This window comes from Ictidomys tridecemlineatus, chromosome 10 (assembly GCF_052094955.1).
Source record: "Ictidomys tridecemlineatus isolate mIctTri1 chromosome 10, mIctTri1.hap1, whole genome shotgun sequence".
Lineage (NCBI taxonomy): Eukaryota > Metazoa > Chordata > Mammalia > Rodentia > Sciuridae > Ictidomys > Ictidomys tridecemlineatus.
The window spans coordinates 114159504-114182809 of NC_135486.1; the positions used below are offsets into that span (position 1 = coordinate 114159504).

General features: G+C 36.4%; 1 protein-coding gene across 6 annotated transcripts in view; it reads right to left on the reverse strand.

Annotated features, from left to right (window-relative positions):
• LOC101972073 (cytochrome P450 3A9) overlaps positions 1 to 19145 on the reverse strand; it is a 373151-nt gene extending 354006 nt beyond the window's left edge. Inside the window, exons 1-9 of one of the 6 annotated variants that reach the window (XM_078024739.1) lie at positions 18983 to 19145; positions 16301 to 16394; positions 13004 to 13056; positions 11307 to 11406; positions 8934 to 8993; positions 7333 to 7446; positions 6798 to 6886; positions 5287 to 5435; positions 330 to 457 (exon numbers count right to left, since the gene is read on the reverse strand). In XM_078024739.1, coding sequence (XP_077880865.1) covers positions 330 to 457; positions 5287 to 5435; positions 6798 to 6886; positions 7333 to 7446; positions 8934 to 8993; positions 11307 to 11406; positions 13004 to 13056; positions 16301 to 16394; positions 18983 to 19053 — 858 coding nt within the window. In that variant the 5' untranslated portion in view covers positions 19054 to 19145. Of the gene's footprint in view, positions 1 to 329; positions 458 to 5286; positions 5436 to 6797; positions 6887 to 7332; positions 7447 to 8077; positions 8173 to 8933; positions 8994 to 11306; positions 11407 to 13003; positions 13057 to 16300; positions 16395 to 18982 lie in introns of those variants that run through there. The other 5 variants (XM_078024741.1, XM_078024742.1, XM_078024743.1 and 2 more) reach the window with 5 other exon arrangements.
• Between the last annotated feature and the right edge of the window lie 4161 nt (positions 19146 to 23306).

Genomic DNA, 23306 nt, shown 5'->3' on the forward strand with positions numbered 1-23306 from the left:
TTTCAAGACATAACATCATGTTTATTATTGTATCAAACATTGTCAATCCTACTCATTATCAATCATTTTAAATTTGATTTTTATTCTAAACCAAAATGTAAAAATTCTCCAGTGCAAATCTTAAAGTATTCCATCAACTTTAAAAAATGCACAGAGAGGAAATGAAGCCCAGTGATTCAGTATTTGCCTAGCATATATGGGGCCTTGGATTCAATCCCCAGCACCATTTACAAGATTACATGTACATTTGTATATGCACAATTCAGATGTACACAGCAAATAAATGATCAGAAAGCGAACATTGTCATGTCACCACCACCAGGTTTTACCTTTTCTTTATTTTCTAGGCGTTTTTGTTTCATCCTCATTACAGCATTTTTTAAAAAATCCAGAGCACTTTTTGAAAACCTGTGGACACTTAATGCTTGAAACACTGGTCTAAGGAATGGAAATATCACTAGAAAGAAAGTGAAAGAAAAAATAAAGAGAAACCTTGATGAAAAGGCAACATTTCAGGAGCATTGATCATTTTCTAAAAAATACAGAAGAGAAAAATCATCAGTTTTCTCCTCCAGAAGCAATTGCCACTGTGGCCTGTACCTGGTGTCTGGTTCATGGCTGAGCAAGGGCACTTCATACATAAGGTTGCAGCCACCATAGCAGGGGATCAGTGGCCCCATCAATGCCACAGGACTGAGAAAAGGAAGAAGATTACATTCCCTGACCCCTTACCCTTTTGTGTATTGGAATAGGGTTTCTGGGTAAACCAGTTCATAGTCTATGCTATATTTAATTATGCATTCAAGGAAAAGTAGGCAGGATAGGTACAATTTGGCCTATGTTCCTCAGCTGTCAAGAAATGAAACCAGAAATCAATAACAGATGGAAAATCAGGAAACTCAGACAAAAATGCAAATTAACAATAAAACTTCTAGATACAACTGACAAGCATGAAAGATGGTATCCAAAGGCAACTAAAAGTTGTTTTTAGGTGAATTAAGGTGAAGAATGTTATGTCACACTTAGGAGAAGTAGCAAAAGCAGCGCTCATAAACATATAGCTACAGATGTATAGGTTTTATAAAAGATAGTTCTCAAGTCAATAGTCTAAGTTAAATCATAAAATGGTGAAAAAGGAAAATTAAACAAAAGGCAAGCATAAGAAAGAAAATCATAAAAACCCAAGTTGAAACAAATGAAATAGAAAAGAATTAAAATTGACAAAAACAAAAGGTGTCTATAAATTCGCCTTACCCCTTTGAAAATATCATAAAAATCACCAAACCATTAGCTAGATTGACCAAGAAATACAAAGGGAAAATAGTTTCATATGATGATATTTCCTCTCAATATGTACTAGAAGTGTGCATCTAGATCAGAAGGTATATTTACTTTTATTTATTTTGGGGTCCTTCACACTCTTTTTCAGAAGGTGTACATTTCTACCTACAATATGTAAGAGAACTTTTTCTCCACATCTAACCAGCATTTGTTATTTTTTCATTCATTCTTTCTTTTTTTGATAATGGTCATTCTAACCAGGATGAGATGATGTCTTATTGTAGTTTTGATTTGCATTTCCTTGACACCAAGTGATATTGAATAGTTTTTTCCTGTATTTTTAAGTCATTTGTATTTTTTTTTGAGAAATAACTATTTGGAGCATTTTTCTATTTTTAAACTGCATTACTTGGGGGTTTAGTCATTAAGTTTTTAAAAATTTGTTATATTATAAAAATATATCTCATTTATAAATGTAATACTCTATAGATATATAAAACATATTTTATATTAATCTATTTTTTATCTAAATGATTGGAATATCTGTACATCCAGATTTATTTCTATATTATTCTGAATACCTGAGATGTGCATTAAATCTAGGTATTTATGTGTTTATAATATATATTATAATAAAAAACATATATACCCACACATACATATATGCCCAATAGAACATTCATCCATAAAGAAGAATGAAATCCTGTATTTTGTAGCTAAAGGTGGATGGAATTAGAGGACATTCAGCTTACAAACTAAACTAGACACATCAGTACAAGTACCACATGTTCTTTTTCATATGTGGAATGTAAATATTTGACCTGAATGTATAATAGTGATTATTAAAGGTTGGAAAGGACTATGGCAGAATGTGGATAAAGAAAGGATCCATTTCATTTGTGTATGCTCTGTATATGTATTGAGACATCACATGGAACCCGATTTATTTGCATAACTCATACATGTTAATGAAAAAATAAAATAAATATTAAAAAAGAAAAGAATAGCAAGAGAAATGAAAGGAGAATTTATTACGAACATTGGAGAAGGATTATGAAAGAATTCTAACAATTTGATTGTTCACATATATTTGTGCAGAAAATCCTAAAAGACTCAAATTACAGAAATTGATTGAGAAGTAAATATACAGCCTGAATAAACTTGTAAAATGTAATATTATTGCATTAGTAATAGAAATTTATTTACAAATACATGCCCAGATCTGGATTGTTTTAATAGTAGATTCTACAAAATAAAGAACTAATACCAATTATTCACAAACAGTTCCAAAATTAAAACAGCATTTCTGAATATAATCTAAAAGGCCAATATTACCCTAATACTCACACCAAGCAAAGACAACACAGGATATAGTTGTGTAATACACAAAATCCATGAAATAAAAAATCAACACAGAGGATTGTTTCAATTGATGCAGAAAAAACATTTGATAAAAATCAAAACCAACCTTCCCCCCAGAAAAATAATCCTCAAAATCATTCTTTTGTGATGAAACCCTCAGCAAATTAGGACTAGAATGAAATTTTGTAAACCTGATAAAGGATATCTATGAAAACTTGTAGCTTAACAATTTAATAGTTTCACCCTAAATCAAGAACATGACAAGCATTTCTCTCTCACCACTTCTCTTGGAGAACTGTAAGTAATCACAAGTTCACCAGCATTTCACGATACAAGATCAGTACACAAAAATAAACTGCATTTCTCAACACTGTGATAAGCAATCCAAAGGAAAAACTAAGAAATTAAAAAATAATTCTATATCCAATGACATTAAAAAGAATAAAATACATAGGAATCAATTTAACAAAGGTGCAAGACAAGCACAATAATAACTACAAAATATTGTTGAAATAAAAAAAAAAGAGGATTTACATGACTAGGAAAATCATCTCAGGTTTGTGGATAAGAAAACTTAATATTGTTTAAATGACAATAGTATTGAAATTGATTTGCAGATCCTAATGAACTTTGTAACAGAATCTTAGCTGGCTTCTTTGAGGAACTGGCAAGTTAATTTAAAATTCACATAGAATTCAAAGGGACACAGAATAGCTAAAATGATGTTGAAAAATGAGATTAAAGTTGTAGGACTCACATTTCTTGATTTCAAATCCTACTCCAAAGCAAAAATAAAATGTGGTCCTAGAAGACGGGTAAACATATAGATGAAAGGAACAGGATTTAGAGTCCAGAAATTAACCCACATGTCTATGGCCCATGGAATTTTGAGAAAGGTGCCCTGGCCATTGAATGGGGCAGACACTCTTCAAAAAATGGTGCTGGAACAACTACATAGCCACATTCAAAAGAATAACATGTTGTCCTCACCTGGCCCTGAATGTAAAACTTAAATTAAAATGGTTGGGCAACCTTAATATCAGAGTTAAACTACAATTTTTAGTAGTAAACAATAAAAAGTATGTAAGTCCATATGGTTTCAATCAATTCTTATATTTGATACTTGAAGCACAAACAATAAAAGCAAATAACATAAATCATATATCATTTAAATGTTAAGTTTCCAAGACCTGTTGAGTTTCTAACATTTATATAAATGGCATCAAATTGCATGCATCTACTGTCAATTGCTTTTCTTTTGTGAACACTAAAGCTTTGAGATTAATACATTTGAAGATTTTGAAATCCAGCTCATTCATTTTAATGGTTGGTATATGAAATACCTCCCATGATAGGAATAAACTTCAAAAAACTAAAAACTTTGTGCTTCAATAGACACTATCAAGAAAGTAAAAAGATATCTATAGAATAGAAAAGACTTGTTACAAATCATAATCTGATAAGAAACTGTGTAAGCAATACATGAAGAAGTATTTTTTCAATTAAATTATTTAGAAATTATTTTTCCTTTTATTTTTAATTTGTTCCAATTAGTTATACATGACAGTAGAATGCATTTTGACACATTGTACACAATTAGAGCACAAGATTTCCTTTCTCTGCTTGTACATGGTACAGACTCACACCAGTAAAATTCTTAAGCCTCAAAACAAAAAGACAAATACTTCAGGTAATTGTGGGCAAAAGATATGGATATACATTCTTCAAAATAATGAATCTGAATTATCTTTTCTCTGTACATAGATAAACATCTCATAGTGAATCTCCACATCATGTACCTCCACAAGCCTGGCATCCTAATTAGAATAAGGTATACTTTAAGTTTTTATAAATATATCATGCATATCTAAAAATAACAAATAAAAAAGTGATTAACATTTCTTGTTATCAGTAACCAACAGGAAAATGCAAATCAAAACCACATAAGTTGCCATCTCACATCCACTACAATGTCTAAAATAAGAGATGGAAATAGGAAGAGTTAGAAAATAAGTGAAGTAATTGGAACCCTCATACACTTTTGGTAAGAATATTAAATGGTACAGCTATCATGGAAAACACTGACAGAAGTACTTTGTAAGGCAGCAATTTCACTCCTGAGTATACACTCAGATGAAATTGAAAAGTAGAGTTCACAAACAAGTTTCACACTAATGTTCATAATGGCACCATTCATAATAGCCAAAAAGTGGAAATAACATAAATGTCTACCAACTGATGAAAGGATAACTAATTTGTAGTATATCTATACAATGAAATATTATTTGAGCCATAAACATGAAGTACTGATATATATTTCACTTGGAAACAAAATGCTAAATGATATCACTTTGCATCACAAAAGACCACATATTCCATGTCACCATTTTTATAATTTCTACATCATATGCGAAGCTAAAGAAATAGAAAATTCAGTAGTGTTTGTGTAGGGTAAATAATTTTGAAATCTGACAGTTAAAAGATAATGAGTTTTCTGAGTTTTGACAATGGTGAGGGCTCCACATATCATTTATCATGCTAAAAATTATTGAACTTTACATTTTAAAGAATCATATAGTATGTAAATAATATCTTAATGAAGTTGTTGTTTTAAAAGAAAAAAAGAAACGGTGATCTACATACTAATTATAAGAAAAACTGGATGGAAGACATCTAAACCAAGGGCCTTCTTGGCTTTTTTCACAAATGGATCTTGTGGATTGTTGAGGGAATTGACATTAACTCCAAAAGATGTGCTAACGATCACGTCCATGTTGTAGCTCCCCAAAATTCTGAGTAGAGAAAGAAATGTAAAATTTTAATCTGCACTGCTTTACTCTCCTACTACACATGCTGGAAGAAGTGATATGAGCACATTCACAAACTGTCAGAAATATCTGTTGATCAAATGACTAGTCCATGCTCCTATCAAATGCCATGAGGCAGCTGCCCCTGTGCCAGGGGAGTTAGGGACACTAAGGTAGTGAGCTCAAGGAGTTCAGTCACAGAGAAACAGACACCCATAATCAGATAAATTACCTCAGTGAGTGGAGTGTAGATGATAAAAGATGATTAAGTATGGAGCTTTAGCAGGACCAAGGTGTTATAATTGACTCTTGGTAGGGGATCCAAGATAGGTGACCTTGACCTAGGTCCTGCCTAAGCACAGTCTGTGCCCAGAGCTGATTCCTCTCTAGCAAATCACATAAAAGCAACACCCTATTCTGAGATGCAGAAACATTTTCCCCCCTTCTCTGCACCCATTACTACAGCTCCTGAGAGGTCCTGCACTCTAGGACCCAAAGTGGCCCCGAGGGCAGAATCTCGAAAAAGGAAATGAGTAAGAATATCCTCAGTTAAACCATTGAAAATTTTCTCAAAATGTACTTGGATGAGCTCACAACTTGGGGAAGATATTCTCTCAGATTTCCCAAGACAGTATCAGTGGTTGTTCATGGGTCAAAATAACCCATTTTATACAACAAATGATATGGTAGTTGTAATCCATATCCTTTCAGGACCTTATCTCTGTTGAGACTGGAAGAAGAAGTGGTGAGAATATTTCATATTTTGTATTTTGCTGATATTCTCAGTGCAATCATGAAGAGATTTTTGTTCCATATCTTTGCATTGTATCTTTCTTTTTTAAAATTTTTTAAATAACTTTTTTAGTTGTAGAGGATAGCATGCCTTTATTGTATCAGTTTATTTTTATGTGGTGCTGAGGATCAAACTCAGTGCCTTACACATTCTAGGCAAGTGTTCTGCCACTGAGCTACAACCCTAGCCCTGTGTTATATCTTCTATCCCTGCTCAATAGGTACCAGAAACTTCCCCCAATCCAACATTCTCTAGGCTCTACCCTCAACTTCTTAGTGATCATTTTCTTCATTGTAAAACATGTGTTTTGACTTACATAATATCCACATTGACGATAAAGCAAATAAACTAATTCTGTTTTTGTACACAGATGTCCCAGCACCCTGCCTCATCCTAGGAGCCTCTCCTCCTTGGGTGTCCCACTGTGGTTGTGACACCACAAACTTACTTTTGTCTGGTCAAGGGAGTAGCTCAATGGTGGTAATTTCAGTTCCCTGGCAGGCTGCTGGAAGGTCTTAAAAGAGCTCAGAACCGCAGAGCTGCCTGCTACTTACTCTTTCACAGTGACAGGCTCCCCTTTCTTCACTTCCTGGCTCAGGTACTTCACCAATGCATCTCCATATTTGTTAATGATGGGGAGCATCTAAGTACAAAACACAACTCCACCCACAGTTAGAGGAGAATCGAGTCCCCGAGGCTCTGGTTTTCTCAGGATTATAAAGTATGAGATATTTATAATGAATCAAACAATATATCTTCTAGGACATAAAGACAAAAGATGATTTAAAATTTTTAATTAGTTCTTTTTATTTATACATAACAATGTTTCTTTTTGAAATAATTATAAAAGCATGGAAAAATAATTTGACCTAACTCAGTCCCAATACTTCCCCTTTCTGTCCTCTCTTCCTTGCCTCGGTTCCCTTCCTTCTACTCTATTGATCTTTCTGATATTTACTTTTAGTTTTTTTTTTAATTAGGAATTTCAAACTTAGTGGAATATTCTTTGGAAAACGATGATTTTCTCATGTATGTCCCATCCCCAAATCCTTATTTAAGTTTCTAACTAAAGTCCTCTTAGTTTATTACCTCCTTTAGTTTCCCACTGGAGAACACTGGTGACAGCAAGACTCGAAGTCTCTTCCACTCTTCATCCCTTGCTGCAAAGAGCGCTTTTTGCAAAAATCCCAATGGCAAAACTACCTGAAGTTCACAAAGAAAAAGACATTTTGTATGAGGTATGTTTTGGAAGTCTCCACATTGTAGAGAACTTGTTAAACAGGCATCAGTTTTTTTAATCAGTTATTTACTGAGTGTCTACTAGGGGGCTCTCCCTGTGCTAGATGCTCCATAAACTTTTATCCCAAATTCCTTTTCTCTTGTGAGGGTAGAGGGGGTACCCAGCCACCAGATTCATGTTCAGTATTTATATTACAGCTGCTGTGTAAATTCAAAGGCCCCTCATGGTAGGTAAACTGTTCTCCCAGGGGACAGAGAGCATTATGACTTAGGGCATCCTATACAGGCAGCACAGGAAAAAACTGATTGATGACAGTCATCGAGATAACCTTGGAAAACTAGGTTGCCCAGACCAGTTATACTTTTCCATATATGTACAGCATGAATATCTTGCAAGGGATGCCAGGATATAACCACTTAAATATAGTAGCTAATAATTTAAAGGATTAGGAACTTCTTCTCAATTTTTCAAAAATAATGCAATTATATGGAAGCACTTTTTTTGAATCATCCCCCACTACACACACATGGAGGGACAGAAAGAAAAGGAAAGATAACTATGTTTCCCAGCTTTAGACTGGCCTGCCAATCCAACCTGCTCGAAACTGTCATTCAGCTTCCAACACTGTGTTTTGTTTATAAAGGTATACATCCAGTGCTCATTCATGATGAAAGCTCAAAACACTAGGAAGAAAAAAAAACTTCTTTAATCTGAAAGAGACTCTATATACTAAAAAAACCAACACCAACAACAAAGACCTTCAGCTAACATAACATTTACTTGTGAAATGGTGAATCTATTCTCCTAAGATCAGTAACAATTTAAAGTTTTCTACTTTTATCATTCTTATCCAATATTACCATACTGTAAATCCTTACTGGAGCAATGGGACAATGTTTTTAAAAAGGCATGTAAATTGGGAATGAAAGAACCTGAAGTGACCCTGTCTTCAGGGGACAAAATTATCAATGTGGAAAATCTCAAAGAATATTTTAAAACTTCTAGAACTAATAAATAGGTTCACCAAGGTTGTAAGATACAGTATTAACATGCAAAAACAAGTTACATTTCTATATAAAAACAAGGGAAATGTGAAAAAGAAACATTAAAAACACAATACTATTCACTGTCACTCCAAAGAAAATGAAACACATTAGGAACAGAAATAAATGCAAGTACAGGATTGCTATGCTGGAAACTATAAAATGTTGATCAAAGATATTAAAGAAAATCTCAAGCAATGGAGAAGCATAACATGAATTGAAAGATTCAACCCAGAAAAGATACAGATTTTCTCCAAATCAATTTATAGATTTGATTGAATTCTTATCAAAATCTCACCAAGTGGGTTTTTGCAGACAAGCTTATTCTGAATTTTTATGAAAAATTAAAGGACCAACATTAATAAAGTGGGAAAGCTGGGGATGTGGCTCAAGCGGTAGCGACTCGCCTGGAATGTGTGCGGCCAAGGTTCAATCCTCACCACCACATACAAACAAAGATGTTGTGTCTGCCGAAAACAAAACAAAAAAAATAAATATTTAAAAAATCTCAATTTTTCTCTCTCAAAAAATAAATAAATAAATAAATAAATAAAGTGGGAGTGAAATAGACAAACTGAGTCAGTCTTAGCAGGTTAACAAACATAACAGAAAATTAGGAGTTAAACAGTATGATAGTCTCTAATGCTAACTTAACACACCAGGAGACAGGAGTTTGAGAAGTCAGCTCAGCATTCTGAGGCTATGAAGTCATCAGAAAAACCAACAAGCCAGAGGCAAAGACCAGTTCATTACAATAAAACCCACTGAGAGAGGCCACTAGTCTGCCCTGTTCTGATAATAATACTAGGGACTCCCCCAGATGAGGTGTCACATCTTTTTGAACTAAGGGGCAAATGCATGCATGGAAAGTTAAGATGGTAACTTTTTGGTTTATATATATATATATTTGTAGATGAACACAATATCTTTATTTTATTTATTTATTTATTTTTATGTGGTGGACGGGACTGAAACCAGCACTTTACACTTGTTAGGCAAGCACTCTACCACTGAGCCACACAACCCTGGCCCCAAGATGATAATATATTTTTTCCTTTGCTTTATTAACGTAGTCACCATCCCCCAAGGTAGGTACTTAAAATGGTAATGAGACTCATTGCACGAAAAAACACAATGGAGGGAAGAACACAGGCACAACTAAAATAAAACAGAGTGAGAAATAGACACACCCTCTCAGCCCAAATGGATGCTTGACAATGGCGTAAACAGAATGATCAGAGGGAGAACAGTCTTTCTAAAGATGGTACTGAAACAACTGGAGAGCCACAGGCCAACAAAACAAGACAACAACAACAAATGAACCCTCACCGTGTTTTACCATGAGCATGACATAGATCATAGGTTTTTATGTAAATTGTAAAGTCTATAACTTTTAGGAGAGAAACAAGAACAACATAGAAGTTAGAGGCAAAGCTTTTCATGTATTAGCATCCCCCATAAAACACAATACTTGCTCTTATGGAGACCCTGTTAAGAGGAAAAGACAAGTGACCCATCAGGACTTGAAAAAACTAGCAAGCGGGAGCCTTGGGGATCACTATATCCCAAGAAAGCTGATGATTATATGGATTTATCCACAGCAGCAATTTTGCCCAAATGTACATAGGCACACATGTACACGGGCACATAAAACTGGTAAAATCTAAATAAGTTCTGTGGATTGTATCAGTGTCAATTTCTGGTTACTCTAGTAACAGGAATAGACTACATTCAGAGATAAGTAATATGCTATTCAAAGCATTTCAATTGGGAAAAACATAAGAAAAGTTATATGAAACTTCCCTGAACAGTTTTGGAGCTAATTTCTGTGAAGCTGTGATTACTCCAAGACACAAATTTAATCAATAAATATTTGTATTTTTTAAAATGACCTGAACATACACTTCACAGAAAATAATATACACTCAATGAACAAGTATATGAAAAACTATTCATCAGCTCTAGCAATCATAGAAATGCAAATCAAAACCACTATCATGTCACTCCAGTCAGAATGGCAATTATTATGAAAATAAACAACAATAAATATTGGTGAGCATGGGGAGAAAACGGCATACTCATACATTGTTGGTGGGATTTCAAATTGATGCAGCCAATATGGAGATTCCTTGGAAATCTTGAAATGGAACCATTATTTGACCCATCTATCCCTCTCCTTGGTCTATATCCAAAGGACTTAAAATCAGCATACTACAGGGACACAGCCACATCAGTGTTTTATAGCAGCACAACTCACAATAGCAAAACTATGGAACCAACCTAGATGCTCTTCAGTGGATGAATGGATAAAAAGGGAGGGGGGAATATATACCCAATGAAATTTTACTCCACAATATAAGAGAATGCAATCATGGCATTTGTAGGTAAATGGAGGGCATTGGAGAAGATAATACTAAGTGAAGTTAGCCAATCCCCAAAAAAACAAATGCCGAATGTTTTCTCTGATATAAGAAAGCTGATTCATGATGGGTTAGGGAGGGGTTGAATGCAAGGAATGGATGAACTCTAGATAGATGAGAAGGGTTGGAGGAAAACGGAAGGGGCGGGGGTTAACAAAAATGATGGAATGTGATACACATCATTATCCAAAGTACATGTATGAAGACATGAATTGGTGTCAACATACTTTATATACAACCATAGATATGAAAAATTGTGTTATATATGTGTGATAAGAATTGTAATGCATTCTGCTGTCACCTATTTTTAAAAAATCAATTAAAAAAAGAAAAAAGAAATTTAAAAAAATGAATGCTTACCGGCCGATTTGTAAAAACAGAATAACATTCTTTCACCAGCACTGTTTTGATCATCTCTGGATCCGTAATAACCAACACAGGCTGTTGACCATCATACAATCTGTGTTGGGAAAGAAGAGCTCATTAAACCTACTAAGCCATATTCTTCAGTTAGAGTAACACCCAGGAATCCAAACTGATATTCCATAATCCATATGCCTGATTGTAGAATGCACAGTGACACTAGATACAAGTTCAAGTTAGGTGATGACACACAACAAGATTCTGACCATATAAAATGAAGGTCATGTAACTGAAGCAGGAAAAAGATATTTAAAGATGAAAAAAATTCTTTATAAGAAGAGCCTGGTTGGAGATGTCTAAATGGTGTGTACATATTTTCTACCTCATTCTCCAATAATTTTTGTATTTAAAAATATTTCACAATCAGTGCAGTTTTATTCAGCACTTCTCTAATTGCTAGATATGTGGAACGTTTTTCATATATTCATTAATCATTTGTATTTCTTCTTTTGAGAAGGGTCTGCTCAGTTCTTTTGCCCATTTATTGATTGGGTTATTTGATTTTTTGGTGTTTAGCTTATTGGGTTGTTTGTATAGTGTGAATATTAACACCATAAATGAAATGCAGGAGGCAAAGATTTTATCCACTTCTGAAGGTTCTCTTTTTATGGTTTAATTGTTTCTTCTGATTTGAAAGTATATTAAATTAGAGAAAAATAGACAAATAAATTATTAAGTTCTTACAAGTGCTTAAGATACAAGAGATGGCTGGGGTTGTATCAGTGGGTACTCAGCCCTGTGTGCTCTTTCCAATCAACAACATGGCCTTTATGAGCCTTGCAAGTTAGGTAGGATGATGTGGCCAGCTCTGCTGTTTTGAGGACTTGATGAGAGAAGATGAAGAGGGAGGACGAGGCAAAGCCTTCTTCCACTTGCTTATAGAACACAAGAACTACAATAATACCTCTGGAGCTGCTTTCATCAAGCATTATTAAGAAAATGGCTACTGAAATTAGCTGTTTTCACCCTAGCAGATTATGAAGTACATAAGCTCATGGAAACACAATGGTTTAAAATGTACTGGCCATCCATTCCTCAAAGTCAGTAGAATGAGGTAGGCAGAGAAATCCCTGTGTATACTTCTAGTGAAAACTCCTAATTGACAGGGAAAAACAAATGAAATCCCCAAGACTTTACACTTGCAGAGAAAGTTAAAATAAAAGAAAGCAGAGGTCAAATCATTTCCCAATCTGTTAACCTCTCTCTCAGCCTTTCTTTGAAAAGTACATAATAACCCCAAAATTTATATAAAGGTCACTTTTGTTCAATGTGGCAATCTTGAAAGGAGATTAAGCCATGCATAATGAACATTTTAGGAAGGTCTGACTTAATGCCTCCTAAGCAGTATTAAAGGCTTCTAATGAAAAATTGGAAAAGGAGGTAGAGGCTGGGCACTGGAGAGAAGGTGAGGCCAAGAATTTTTGGGTCATCAGAGACTGAGAAAAGTCAAAAGTATGACATTCTTGGCCATAAACTTTGACATCTGGTGAAATATGGGACTCTTGGCAGGAGAAGGAGCCTCTAAAAGCTTTATGTAATTAGTTCTCAGTAATAGCTCTGGGCTGGCATTGTTGTCTTGCCCTGGAGTGCCTCATCCAACAAGTCTACCCAAGAAAAGTTTCCAAAATACTCACCCCCACATTTTCCCATACTTTTCATGACATTGGACATCATACTGCCAAAAACCCTGGGTGGAGAAACAAGAGAATTTATATTGTTATTTTGAAAATATTGAACCCTGCTTCTAACTCAGGAACCAATGATTAGAATCCCTTGAAATCAGACTGGAATATGGTCCATCACTGGCAAAGAAGAGAAAATAAATGGAATATTAGTGTTGAGAGCCACAGTTTAGTAGGAATGATGCCTGGCATTTTGCTAGAGGGAATGGTTAAAAGATGACCCCTGCTCTGTGATTAGGGTGGCTCTGGGATTAGGGTGGATCCCGCTGCCTCTGGCACTCGCTACTTTGGAGTTCCCGTTGAGTTCTCTTGGGGTTCAGAGAGAGTTGGCTGCGTGGAGCCCTGTGGAGGGAGTGTGTTCCTGGGAAGTGTGTGTAGAGTGCTGGTGAGAGTTCGGGAATAAAGAGTTGCTGTTTGAACCTACAAGGCTTTGTGGCAGCTCGGTTAATTTGTGCCCAGCCAGACTGTGGCATATTAGAAAAGGGAATTTAGAGTCCATCTTGAATTTTCTTGAAGTATTGTACATATTGAATAAATTATTCTCTCTCTTTTTTTTTTAGACAAGGTATTGCCATGTTTCTTATAATGACCTTGAATTTGTGATTTTCCTGCCTCAGCCTCCAGAGTGGTTAGGACTACAGGTGTGTGCCACAGTTTCACTAGTTGTCCTTGAGTATGAATATGAAGCAAGTCTAGTTTTCTGTATTATTTTCTCATGTGCATGGACTGTTTTGAAATCCTGCCAACTTTGAATCATTCCCTCCACCTGGATGTGAAAAATTCAAAGCTGAGAGAAAGTGAGTGAGTTTCCCAGGGACATTCTCAAGGCCACTTTACTCATTTTTCCTCAGATCTTTTTTCATTTCTCTCATGAATCTCCCTAGAATACTGGGGAAATGAGAAAGTTCAAGCATCAGTCACCTCTAAGTTGACCATGTTGATGTGAGTAGTTTAGCTGGCTATTTCACTACTGTGACCCTGAAAAGAACTATGTAGAAAACTAAGATTTACTGGGCTCACATTTTCAGAGGTCTCAGTTCATACATCACTTCCTCTGTTGCTGTGGTCTGTGGTGAGGCAGAATAACATGGCAGAAGAGTGTGAAGGAATAAAGCATCTCAGGACGTGGCATCAGGAAGCAGACAGAAACTCTACTAACCAGGGATAAAATATATGCCCTGAAGCCAGGCCCCCAGTGACCCACCTCTTCCAGAAACCCACTACCTGATTATAGTTGCCCCCAGTTAATCCTTTCTGAGGAAATAGTGCAGAGTAGATTAAGGCTTTCACAATTTAATCACTTTATTTCTGAACTTTCTTACATTGCCTCACACAGGAGCTTCTGAGGGATACCACAACCATAACAGTGATTCTCATGCATGTTGTGGAGTGAGAAAGAATAAGTAAGGCTTGTCAAAATGGAGTCACCTTCCGTTTTTCCAGCTCAAAGTGGAAAAGATGGAGAGATGCCACTCCTACCCATGGGAGTCAACAAATTAAGTACTGAAGCAAGATTTAAAGGTAGGTAGTTAGTGTAGTTAGGTAAATTGGCTCTTAATATCGAGTGAAATCTAAGATGGAGGCCATGCTGGGAATGACTCAGGGAAAAACAAGGACAACTCATGGAATGTTAATGAAGTCCCCAAAAAGGCCCTAGGCCGAAGTCCACCTGGAAGAAGTATTAATGAATAGCCCCCAACAGATTTGGAAATAGCCCATCCCTTAGAAGTTATAATCCCATCCCAAAAGGTGATAATTAGGCTTACCTGTGTCCCATTCCTCGGGCCTTCCAACCTACATTCCATCATTAAAACTATAAAAAGGGGAAACAACAGCACTTCCACGGATTCCACCTCTTGGATTCCCTTCTTCCTCCGGGAGAAGTCTTTTCTGCTGTCCTTTAATAAACTTCTAATTTCTACTCTGACCTTGCCTCGGCGTGCTTCTTTGGTGTTATTCTTCAACATTGGGGAAGCAAGGACTCCTCACTGGTCAACAGCAGTAACAGTACTTGCTCTAAGTTTTTTCTTCTGACACTTAAAAAGAAATCTTCCTATTGCTATGTTTCAGGGATGATGTTTTTATGATGCACAGGGAGACCCCCAATTATGTGGATCTTACAGCCTGTCTAGTATACTGTTGATCTGGAAAGCGTGAATAGGAAATAATGCCTTTTCAGCAGGAATAGCAGAATGGAATTCTCAGGGGGTAAGGGGGTCTATAATTCTCAGGGGGATCTATAATTCTGCTCAGAATTATAGAATTAGAGTATGATAAATAAGCCTCAGTGTCAGGAAGAGATAATCTGAGCAGAGTGTAGCCTATTTTTTCTGGCCTCTGGTTTTGACCTCATGAACTTCTGTCAGTAGTCAGGCCCTGAGTCAGATATCTAAATGGGTTAATGACAAAGGCTTGATGAAAATTCACATTTCTTGTGGAACATGTTACATTCCATTCAGTTAACTTAAATTTTAATTTTTTTAAATCATGTGATTACTGCTCATTTTATATGTGATACTGCCTTTGTTAAAAAACAATACACATCTTGTGTTTAATTATGTGAAATTCATAGACAAGGGCTACCTTATCCCATTCATACTTATTCGTTGCTAAGACTCACTGCTAGGGTGCTATCTTTGAATGATAAGAAGAAATGCAGAATGCTGTCGTTTCATCTGGTAAATCCTCCAAATATGTCGCAGGAAGAAAACTTGGGTGAAGCCATGGAAATAACCACAGGGTATTTGCACATTCAAAAATTAAGTATGTGCAAATTATCGACTTATGAATGCTTGGGGTACTTCAGAAACTGTAGTTTCAAAGACAATCATGACGATTTTTTATTTACAAAGGGACTCATGAGATCTTGCGAAGAATAGGAGTGTTTGAAGGTGTTTACCATGCTCGCTTTCACAGACTTTTTGCTCAAATACTAAGCACAATATAATCGTCCTGGAAATGTGCACCCAGCAAGTTAAACATCTTTTTTATGACGAATTCAAAGTCTGAACAACATCATAAAGATCAAATGCAGATGTACCAGAGATCCAAGCTGTTCCACTGAGGCTCTTGAAGAGTTGACATCAGAGCTCCAGGGAAAACCTGGCCATGCTCCAGGAGGAACCTGAACATGGTTTCTCAAAGGATAAAAACTACTAAATTTCTCCTGAAGATGGACATTTTTACTGATGACACTAAACTGGCATTTGTACTCAGGTGAAAAAATAGAGGGAGCTCAAGCACACTCACCTTGCGGTAGTACAGAAGAGTTCCAAATAAAGGCAGAGGTGTTGGCCCAGGTATTCCCAGCTTCCTAAATAGCCCATGAGAATAGGTTCCATATCTATAAAGTGAAATAGAAAGCCAGGTCATCCTGATTGTCATTCTATAGATAAGGGCCTGACCAGTCTCTGACTCAGAAACTGGAACAGGCAGTGAGATAGGTAACATGTAGGTGATACATAACAACAAAAACTCCAACTGACACATTCTGTTTTCCAACACCACTTAGAGATAACTTCCTGCCACAAGAGACACAATGATTAGGTAAAAGAACTTGAGTCTTCATGGCCCCAATAATTGGGTTTGTTCTTAATAAACATTCCCAGCCTTGAATGTGCCTGAGAAGTTCAGGCTGGCATTCTGCCAGGGTATCACAGTTGCTATATGTATTTGGTATGTTAACCTTTCCTTAATGTAGAGATTCCTAGCAAAAAAATGGCCAATGCTTTGACATGACTTTCATTATGAGATTTTGGGTAACCAAATCCATTCAAGCACAGAGTGTCCATTGAGAACCTATGGTAACATTGTTTCTTGCAATTTGGAAATAAACCTTTCATACTTTTCCTTCTTTCTATGCCATGTCTCTGGTTCAGCATTCAGCCCTTCTTTAAATTTGACTTCACATGGATATTTGGAAGCAGTCATAGTATTCTTATTTCTGGTGAATGACAAATGTGACATTAAGAAAACTGGGACTTCCATTTGTGTCATACCAATGTGAGCCATGTTGAGTGTCACCCAAGTCAATTTTCAGACAATCTAAGTGACTTGAGCAAGAAGGAAGGCTGAGTTCCCTTATACTCTTAGTGCTTCTGTGAGGAATAAATGACTGAGGAATCATCTTTAGGCCATTCCTCCTCTCATTGAGTGCGATCTTCCAACTGGTGATGCTCAGATGGCAGCACAGAGGCAGGCATGTTCATGTTACCAAGGCAGTCAATCACAAAATAGTTTTGTTTATTGCCTCTATGCATCAACTCTCCTTGTATTAAAACCCACAAAGGCTGGTGCTTCCTTGGGCTGGCCAACCTGCAACACAGATGTGTCATGTTCACATCCCCATGCCTGAGGGTTCTGGATCCTAAAATCTTCACCCCATCAGAATTGATAATAGATGAAAGAAAAAATGGTGAACAAGAAATTCCTGGCAGCTACTTCAATCATGAAACAACCAGTTTTGCAAAGATTGCCCAGTAGTAGCACCGAAGAGAAAAGTCTGGCATGTTTAAATAGCTCAACATGCCCAGCAATTCCTTTTAGCTACATGGAAGGTGACCTTCCAAATTGCAGTTACAGTTATGGTGACAGAGAAGACAATATGCAATATAAAATAAGAACCCATAATGTGTTCCAGACAGTTAAATAAGAACTTGCTTCTTCTTTGTAGGAGAATGTTTAAGGCAGTATAGTTTTCACATACTCTGTACAAATCCTGTCATTACATACAGTAAAATTAAACTACATTGATTCACTAGAAAATTTCTACAGAGAGAGGATTATGTTGCCACAATACCCCTGACTTAGTACCTTTTCTTTCAGAGAATAAAAGCCAGGTCTATATTTTCATTTTTCATGCTATTTTGATTCCCTATTTTTAAGAGTGATATTGAGACAAATGTCAGATGTGACCTGTGTGGAGTCTCTCCTACCTACAATCAAAATAACCTCTTTCCCTCTGTTTCATGATGTCAGGATCCCATTAGTAAAAGAAATTTCCCTACTAAATGATATTCATTCATGCGTTTATGTTGGAGTGTAAAGGAAAAAAGTAAAGCCAAATTGGCTTTTTGATGTTGTTCAGGCTGCTAGAAGATTTCATATTGAGGGGAAATAAGTCTCTTTATGAGGCTAATATCTCAGAGAGAGGAAAAATAATACAAAAGGAAAGAATAAAACTTTTTAAAATTTCTGTCAGGTATTTTCTGCTCTAGACACTTATCATTTAGAAGGAAACAGTTCTGTGAATTTCAGGGTGAAATAATTGAGTTTTACAAGGGAAGGAAGTGTCAGGAGAAAAAAAGGGAATTGTACAGTCAACCTTCCAGGGAGTCTGTGGGGAAATTGGTGTGTTGTATAGATGGTGCTGGGGGCAAGAGGGGGCAGGAGTCACCACATGCACAGGGGATAGTCCTCTTGCATGTCTTCTGCAATAGGCAGAAATCCAAGAAGATAAAGAGACAAAATCCAAGTAAACTGGGTGTCTTCAGAATTCCCTAAGCTTCAAAGAGACTGAGGTTCCCACTGCATGTGATAATAGTTATTAATTATCTGTATATGCTGAATTCTGGTTTATTCCTCTAGGTGCAAACACAGAGCCAATTAGATAACCCCCCAAAACAAATCTCAACACAAATTGCTCTATCCAAAGGAACTCACCATTTTTCTTCAGCAGTTCTGTTTTCTGAATTTTTTTCTACTATGTGGGCTTTCTTTGCCAAAATGTGTCAAGTTGTAATTCAGTGAGGCCAATTTATGTGGTAGGAAAGGAGATGGGGCCAGGCATGCTCAATAGGAAGTTTTTAAGGATTTATAGAAATTTCAATTCCATCATCTCTTTTGATTTCTCAAATAGACAACGAAAAAAGGAACATGATTAGGTTCCCACCTCCAGGGTTACAGAGGAGGGGAGGCTGGACAGCTACTCACAGATATAGGAGCACCAGGAAGATAGCGAGGAGGACCCAGGTCTCTATGGAAGAATTGGGAATTAGGTCCATCACCACTTTTATTCAGCAGTTCTGTCTTCTGAATTGTTTTTTTCTGCTATGTGGGTTTTTTTTGCCAAAATGTGTCAAGCTGTAATTCAGTGAGGCCAATTTATGTGCTAGAAAAGGAGGTGGGGCAAGGCATGCAGCCAGTAGAAACGCCACCTATGCATCTTCTGGAATTGGAGGGGTCAGGTGTTCTCTTTGCAGTTGGCAAAGAATCATGCACTCTCCTTCTTTGATCTTTTAAAAAACTGACTTAAACCAACTTCCTTTGGTAATTTCATTAACTTTGAGGCCAGCACCTGTCCAATGGGTAACTAAAAGAAGAATAAATTTTGGTCTTCTGCCTTCATTAGGTATCCTTTACTAACCTAATATTTGTGACTACACAGCTTTGCACAAAACATGTTAATCATTTAAGGAGTGTTTATCTAAAAATTAGCAAAATAAGAATGTTTAGTCCCAAATATACCTAATCTGATACCACCTTGGAGATTGAGGCAAGATTGAAGGAACATTTTATTGTCAGCTTTGGGGGTTTTGTTTTGTTTCGTTTGTATATTTGGTGCTGAGGATGGAACCCAGGGCCTTGTACATGCAAGACAAGCACTCTACCAACTGAGCTGTAGCCCCAGCCCTGATACTCAACTTTTACAGTAGCTTTTCTTCAGAGCCCCAGAGTGGTGCCTAGAATTTCTCATTCATTTTTCAATTCCTTCCAGGAATGGCAGAGCCTTGTAGACAGATCACTATGAGGAGAGTGTTCCCTGAACAAAAGAAATCATATCATGACCTCTACATTGCCTTTCTAGTATCCAAGGTCTGGTAGATGAACATCCTGAGCAGTAAGTAAAAATTTACCCCTTTCAAGTGATTAGGACTTCTCAGGAGCTACCTCACAGTGCTAGAACTGAGATAGTGATCCATTAGACTAAAGTTTGGGCAGGATTGCTTAACAATGCATACTTCTTCCCCACTGCTCTAATTCTTGTATCAAAGCCTTCAGGTCAAGTCCACAGCGTAAAGACATGCCTAAAATTATATCTTCCAGGGGTGGATACACAGATTAAAGTTCTTTACTTGCTTTTTACAATTACCCTTTGCGTTTGATTTTGGGGGTGAGTGGCCAGACCTAGATTTTGTATCTGGCCTGGGACTTCTGTCATATGCTTAGTTCATTTTTGGTGGAAAAATTAATATATCACTGTGTAATCAATAATGTCAATGTTATTTAATATTTGATATTTGAACTCAAGCAAAGCCATTAGCATTTAATTTTCTTAATTGTTCATGGCACCATAGCTGCTGACATGAGAATACATGAGACCTTCATCAAAACAAGCTACATCCATAAATCTTCGGCTATACAGGTTACTGCACCTAGAATGTTTTTGTGCCTCACAAAGGACTTCAGCTTACCCTTCAAAAACCAGCTCCCACAGCACCTATTTTGGTATAGTCTTTCCTAATTTATCTTGAGCAGTAGGACAACTTATTCCTTGCTGTGATCTCCAAGACTCTGGAAGCTGACGAAGGAGGATTGCAAGTTTAAAACCAGTCTCATAAATTGATTGAGGCCCTATGACACTTAGATAGACCCTCTCTCAAAATGAAATATAAAAAGGGAAGGATAATAGAATGAATCAGACAGTATTACTTTATGTGCATATATGATTACACAATCCAAGTAAATCTACATCATGTAAAACCAAGAGATTCATTCTACTATACTTCCTACTCATAAACCCCCTTCATTCCCTTCACATACTTCTACTTAATCTTGTCTACACTCCACTTTATTGTGAATTAGCATCAAAATATCAGAGAAAACATTTGAAATTTGGTTTGGGGGGATTGTCTTATTTTGCTTAACATAATATTCTCCAGCTCCATCCATTTACCAGTTAATGCCATTTTATTCTTCTTTAAGGCTGAGTCATGTTTCATTGTGTGTGTGTGTGTGTGTGTGTGTGTGTGTGTGTATATATATACATATATACATATCACATTTTCTTTATATATTCATCTTTCGAAGGACACCTACATTTGTTTTATAGGTTAAGTATAAAGATCTGCTCACGTATTTGGTTATAGAGACTCAGCCCCAGATACCATGCTGACTTGAGTAGGGTACACATGAACAGGCAATTGTAGGATGCCAAATAAAGTAATCATAGAGGTATGATAAAAAACATTCTTATCAATTTTAAAGGTGGAGCTTCTTTCTTGGGATGGAACAGTCCATTCTTTTGTGCATCGTCAGCCCACATAATATCTCTTTTGAGAAGCCTGTTATTACTTCCACTGGCAAATAAATTGCACATGGTTTTGGCTTTTGTTTTACATTCAAAATTCACAGGTCATAATCTTAAGTATGCAAAAAGAAAAAATAAAGAATAGGATGAAAGAAAAAAAAGAAATATGATTTTTTAAACTCAGCTCTCAAATGCTCTTTCTTTTAAGTGACGACTATTTTCATCTTGCCAACTTTGGAAGGCCGACAGTATCTAAGCTTTGTGGCACAGAGAGGGAATGGCCAAGTATTTTGGGCTTTGTGTTTGGAGTGGTGTGAAGACTATCAGGTTCAGGAACACATCCTCTTGGACTGAAGGAGGAATGTTCTTCACCCCATAGTCACTGCAGGTTGAATGAGATGTATGCCCACTCTATGTTCAGGACCTGTGTCAAGCATTACACATGAACTATCCAGAAACTTGGCTTTCATGAATTTTAACCGTTGTTGGTGGAATGAAACACTAAACAACAAAGAACAAAAAAAAACCCCACAAATTCAGATTTTGAATTATAAATTTGAATGAGTTCTATGAAGTAAAAGAATACTTTACTGAAACTTGTAGCAGGATTTGACTCACTCATTCTTTCCTTTTTAAACTCACTCCTTTTTCAAATAAATATAAAAACAACAGAATCAAAGGAACTAAAGAGAAGGGAAGTGTGAGACGTTGGGTGTGCCTAGACTTCTTTCCTCATGTAGGTGATGGATATTGCCTAGAATTGACTTAAGATTTCCGTGGGTCTTGTTATCTGAATCATAGGACTTGCTCAGGACTGCCTGCCTCTTTCAGGATTGATATAAAACACACCACTTACTCATTATTCTACTTATTTTGTATATTAAAGTCCACAAGTTCCTGCAGTCCAGTCAGAAACCAAGAGATCCTATGATCATGATTCACAAAGGTGGAATAGGCAGGATCTCAAAGAAGATACACCTGCCATGGAAGGTCTGAGCTCTAAAGTCCAGAGAGGTTTCTCAACTGGGAGTGCAGAGAGAGAGGTACACCACACCCCTACACACCCCTTACCTCAACAAAAACTAGCTAGTGTTTATTTTTTTACTCTTTAAAGTTTTATTTGGGATTTTTTGATATATATGACAGAAGATTGTATTTTGACATTATACATATATGAAATATATCTTATTCAAATTAGGATACCATTTTTGTGGTTTACATGATGTGGAATTTTACTGGTCATGTATTCATATATGAGCATAGGAAAGTGACGTCCAATTTTTCTACTTTCTATTCTAATATTTTGTTGTTGTTGTTATTGTTGTTGTTGTTGTTGTTGTAAGGACTTTTCCTTCTTTAACTGGCACAACCCATCCAACAATTCTATGAGTTATGTATGGCTATAATTATCATTTTATGAAAGAGCAACTTAGCCCCAGAAATTTTAACTCACCATATACAGTTACATAGCTAATTGCTATCATCAAAAAGTAGGGCTCTGGAGCAAAATCATGTGATTCCATTTTCCGTTGAAAGTTCAAGAGACCTTCCAAAAACCCTGGTTGATGTTTCAACCTCACATAGGTAACATATTTGTTTCCACATCTCCCAGAACACTCCCAAAACAGTTACAAAATGCTGCAGAACTGCTTGTAAACACAAATCCACAGACGACCTTTTGTTTACTTATTACTAAATGTGAATTCACTGAATTCTATGAGTCAGCAGACAGTCAGAGGTAAAAGGAGTTTAGCCATTTTGCCATCAGAATCATTCCAATAGTCAGGAAAACAAGAAGGAAAAGAGGTCAAAACCAATAAATCAAAGAGAACTGAGAGAATTAATCAGTGAGGACAAAAATGTGCATCATGGGGTTATGTTGAAAAAGCCTGAAAAGCCTGCACACTGTCCCCTCTATGTGGGCCAGTGACCTTCTAACTTGCCTGGTGGGACTGCAGGCTGGCCTTATCCAGGGAATGACCTGCTCACTACCATGCAGATACCTGT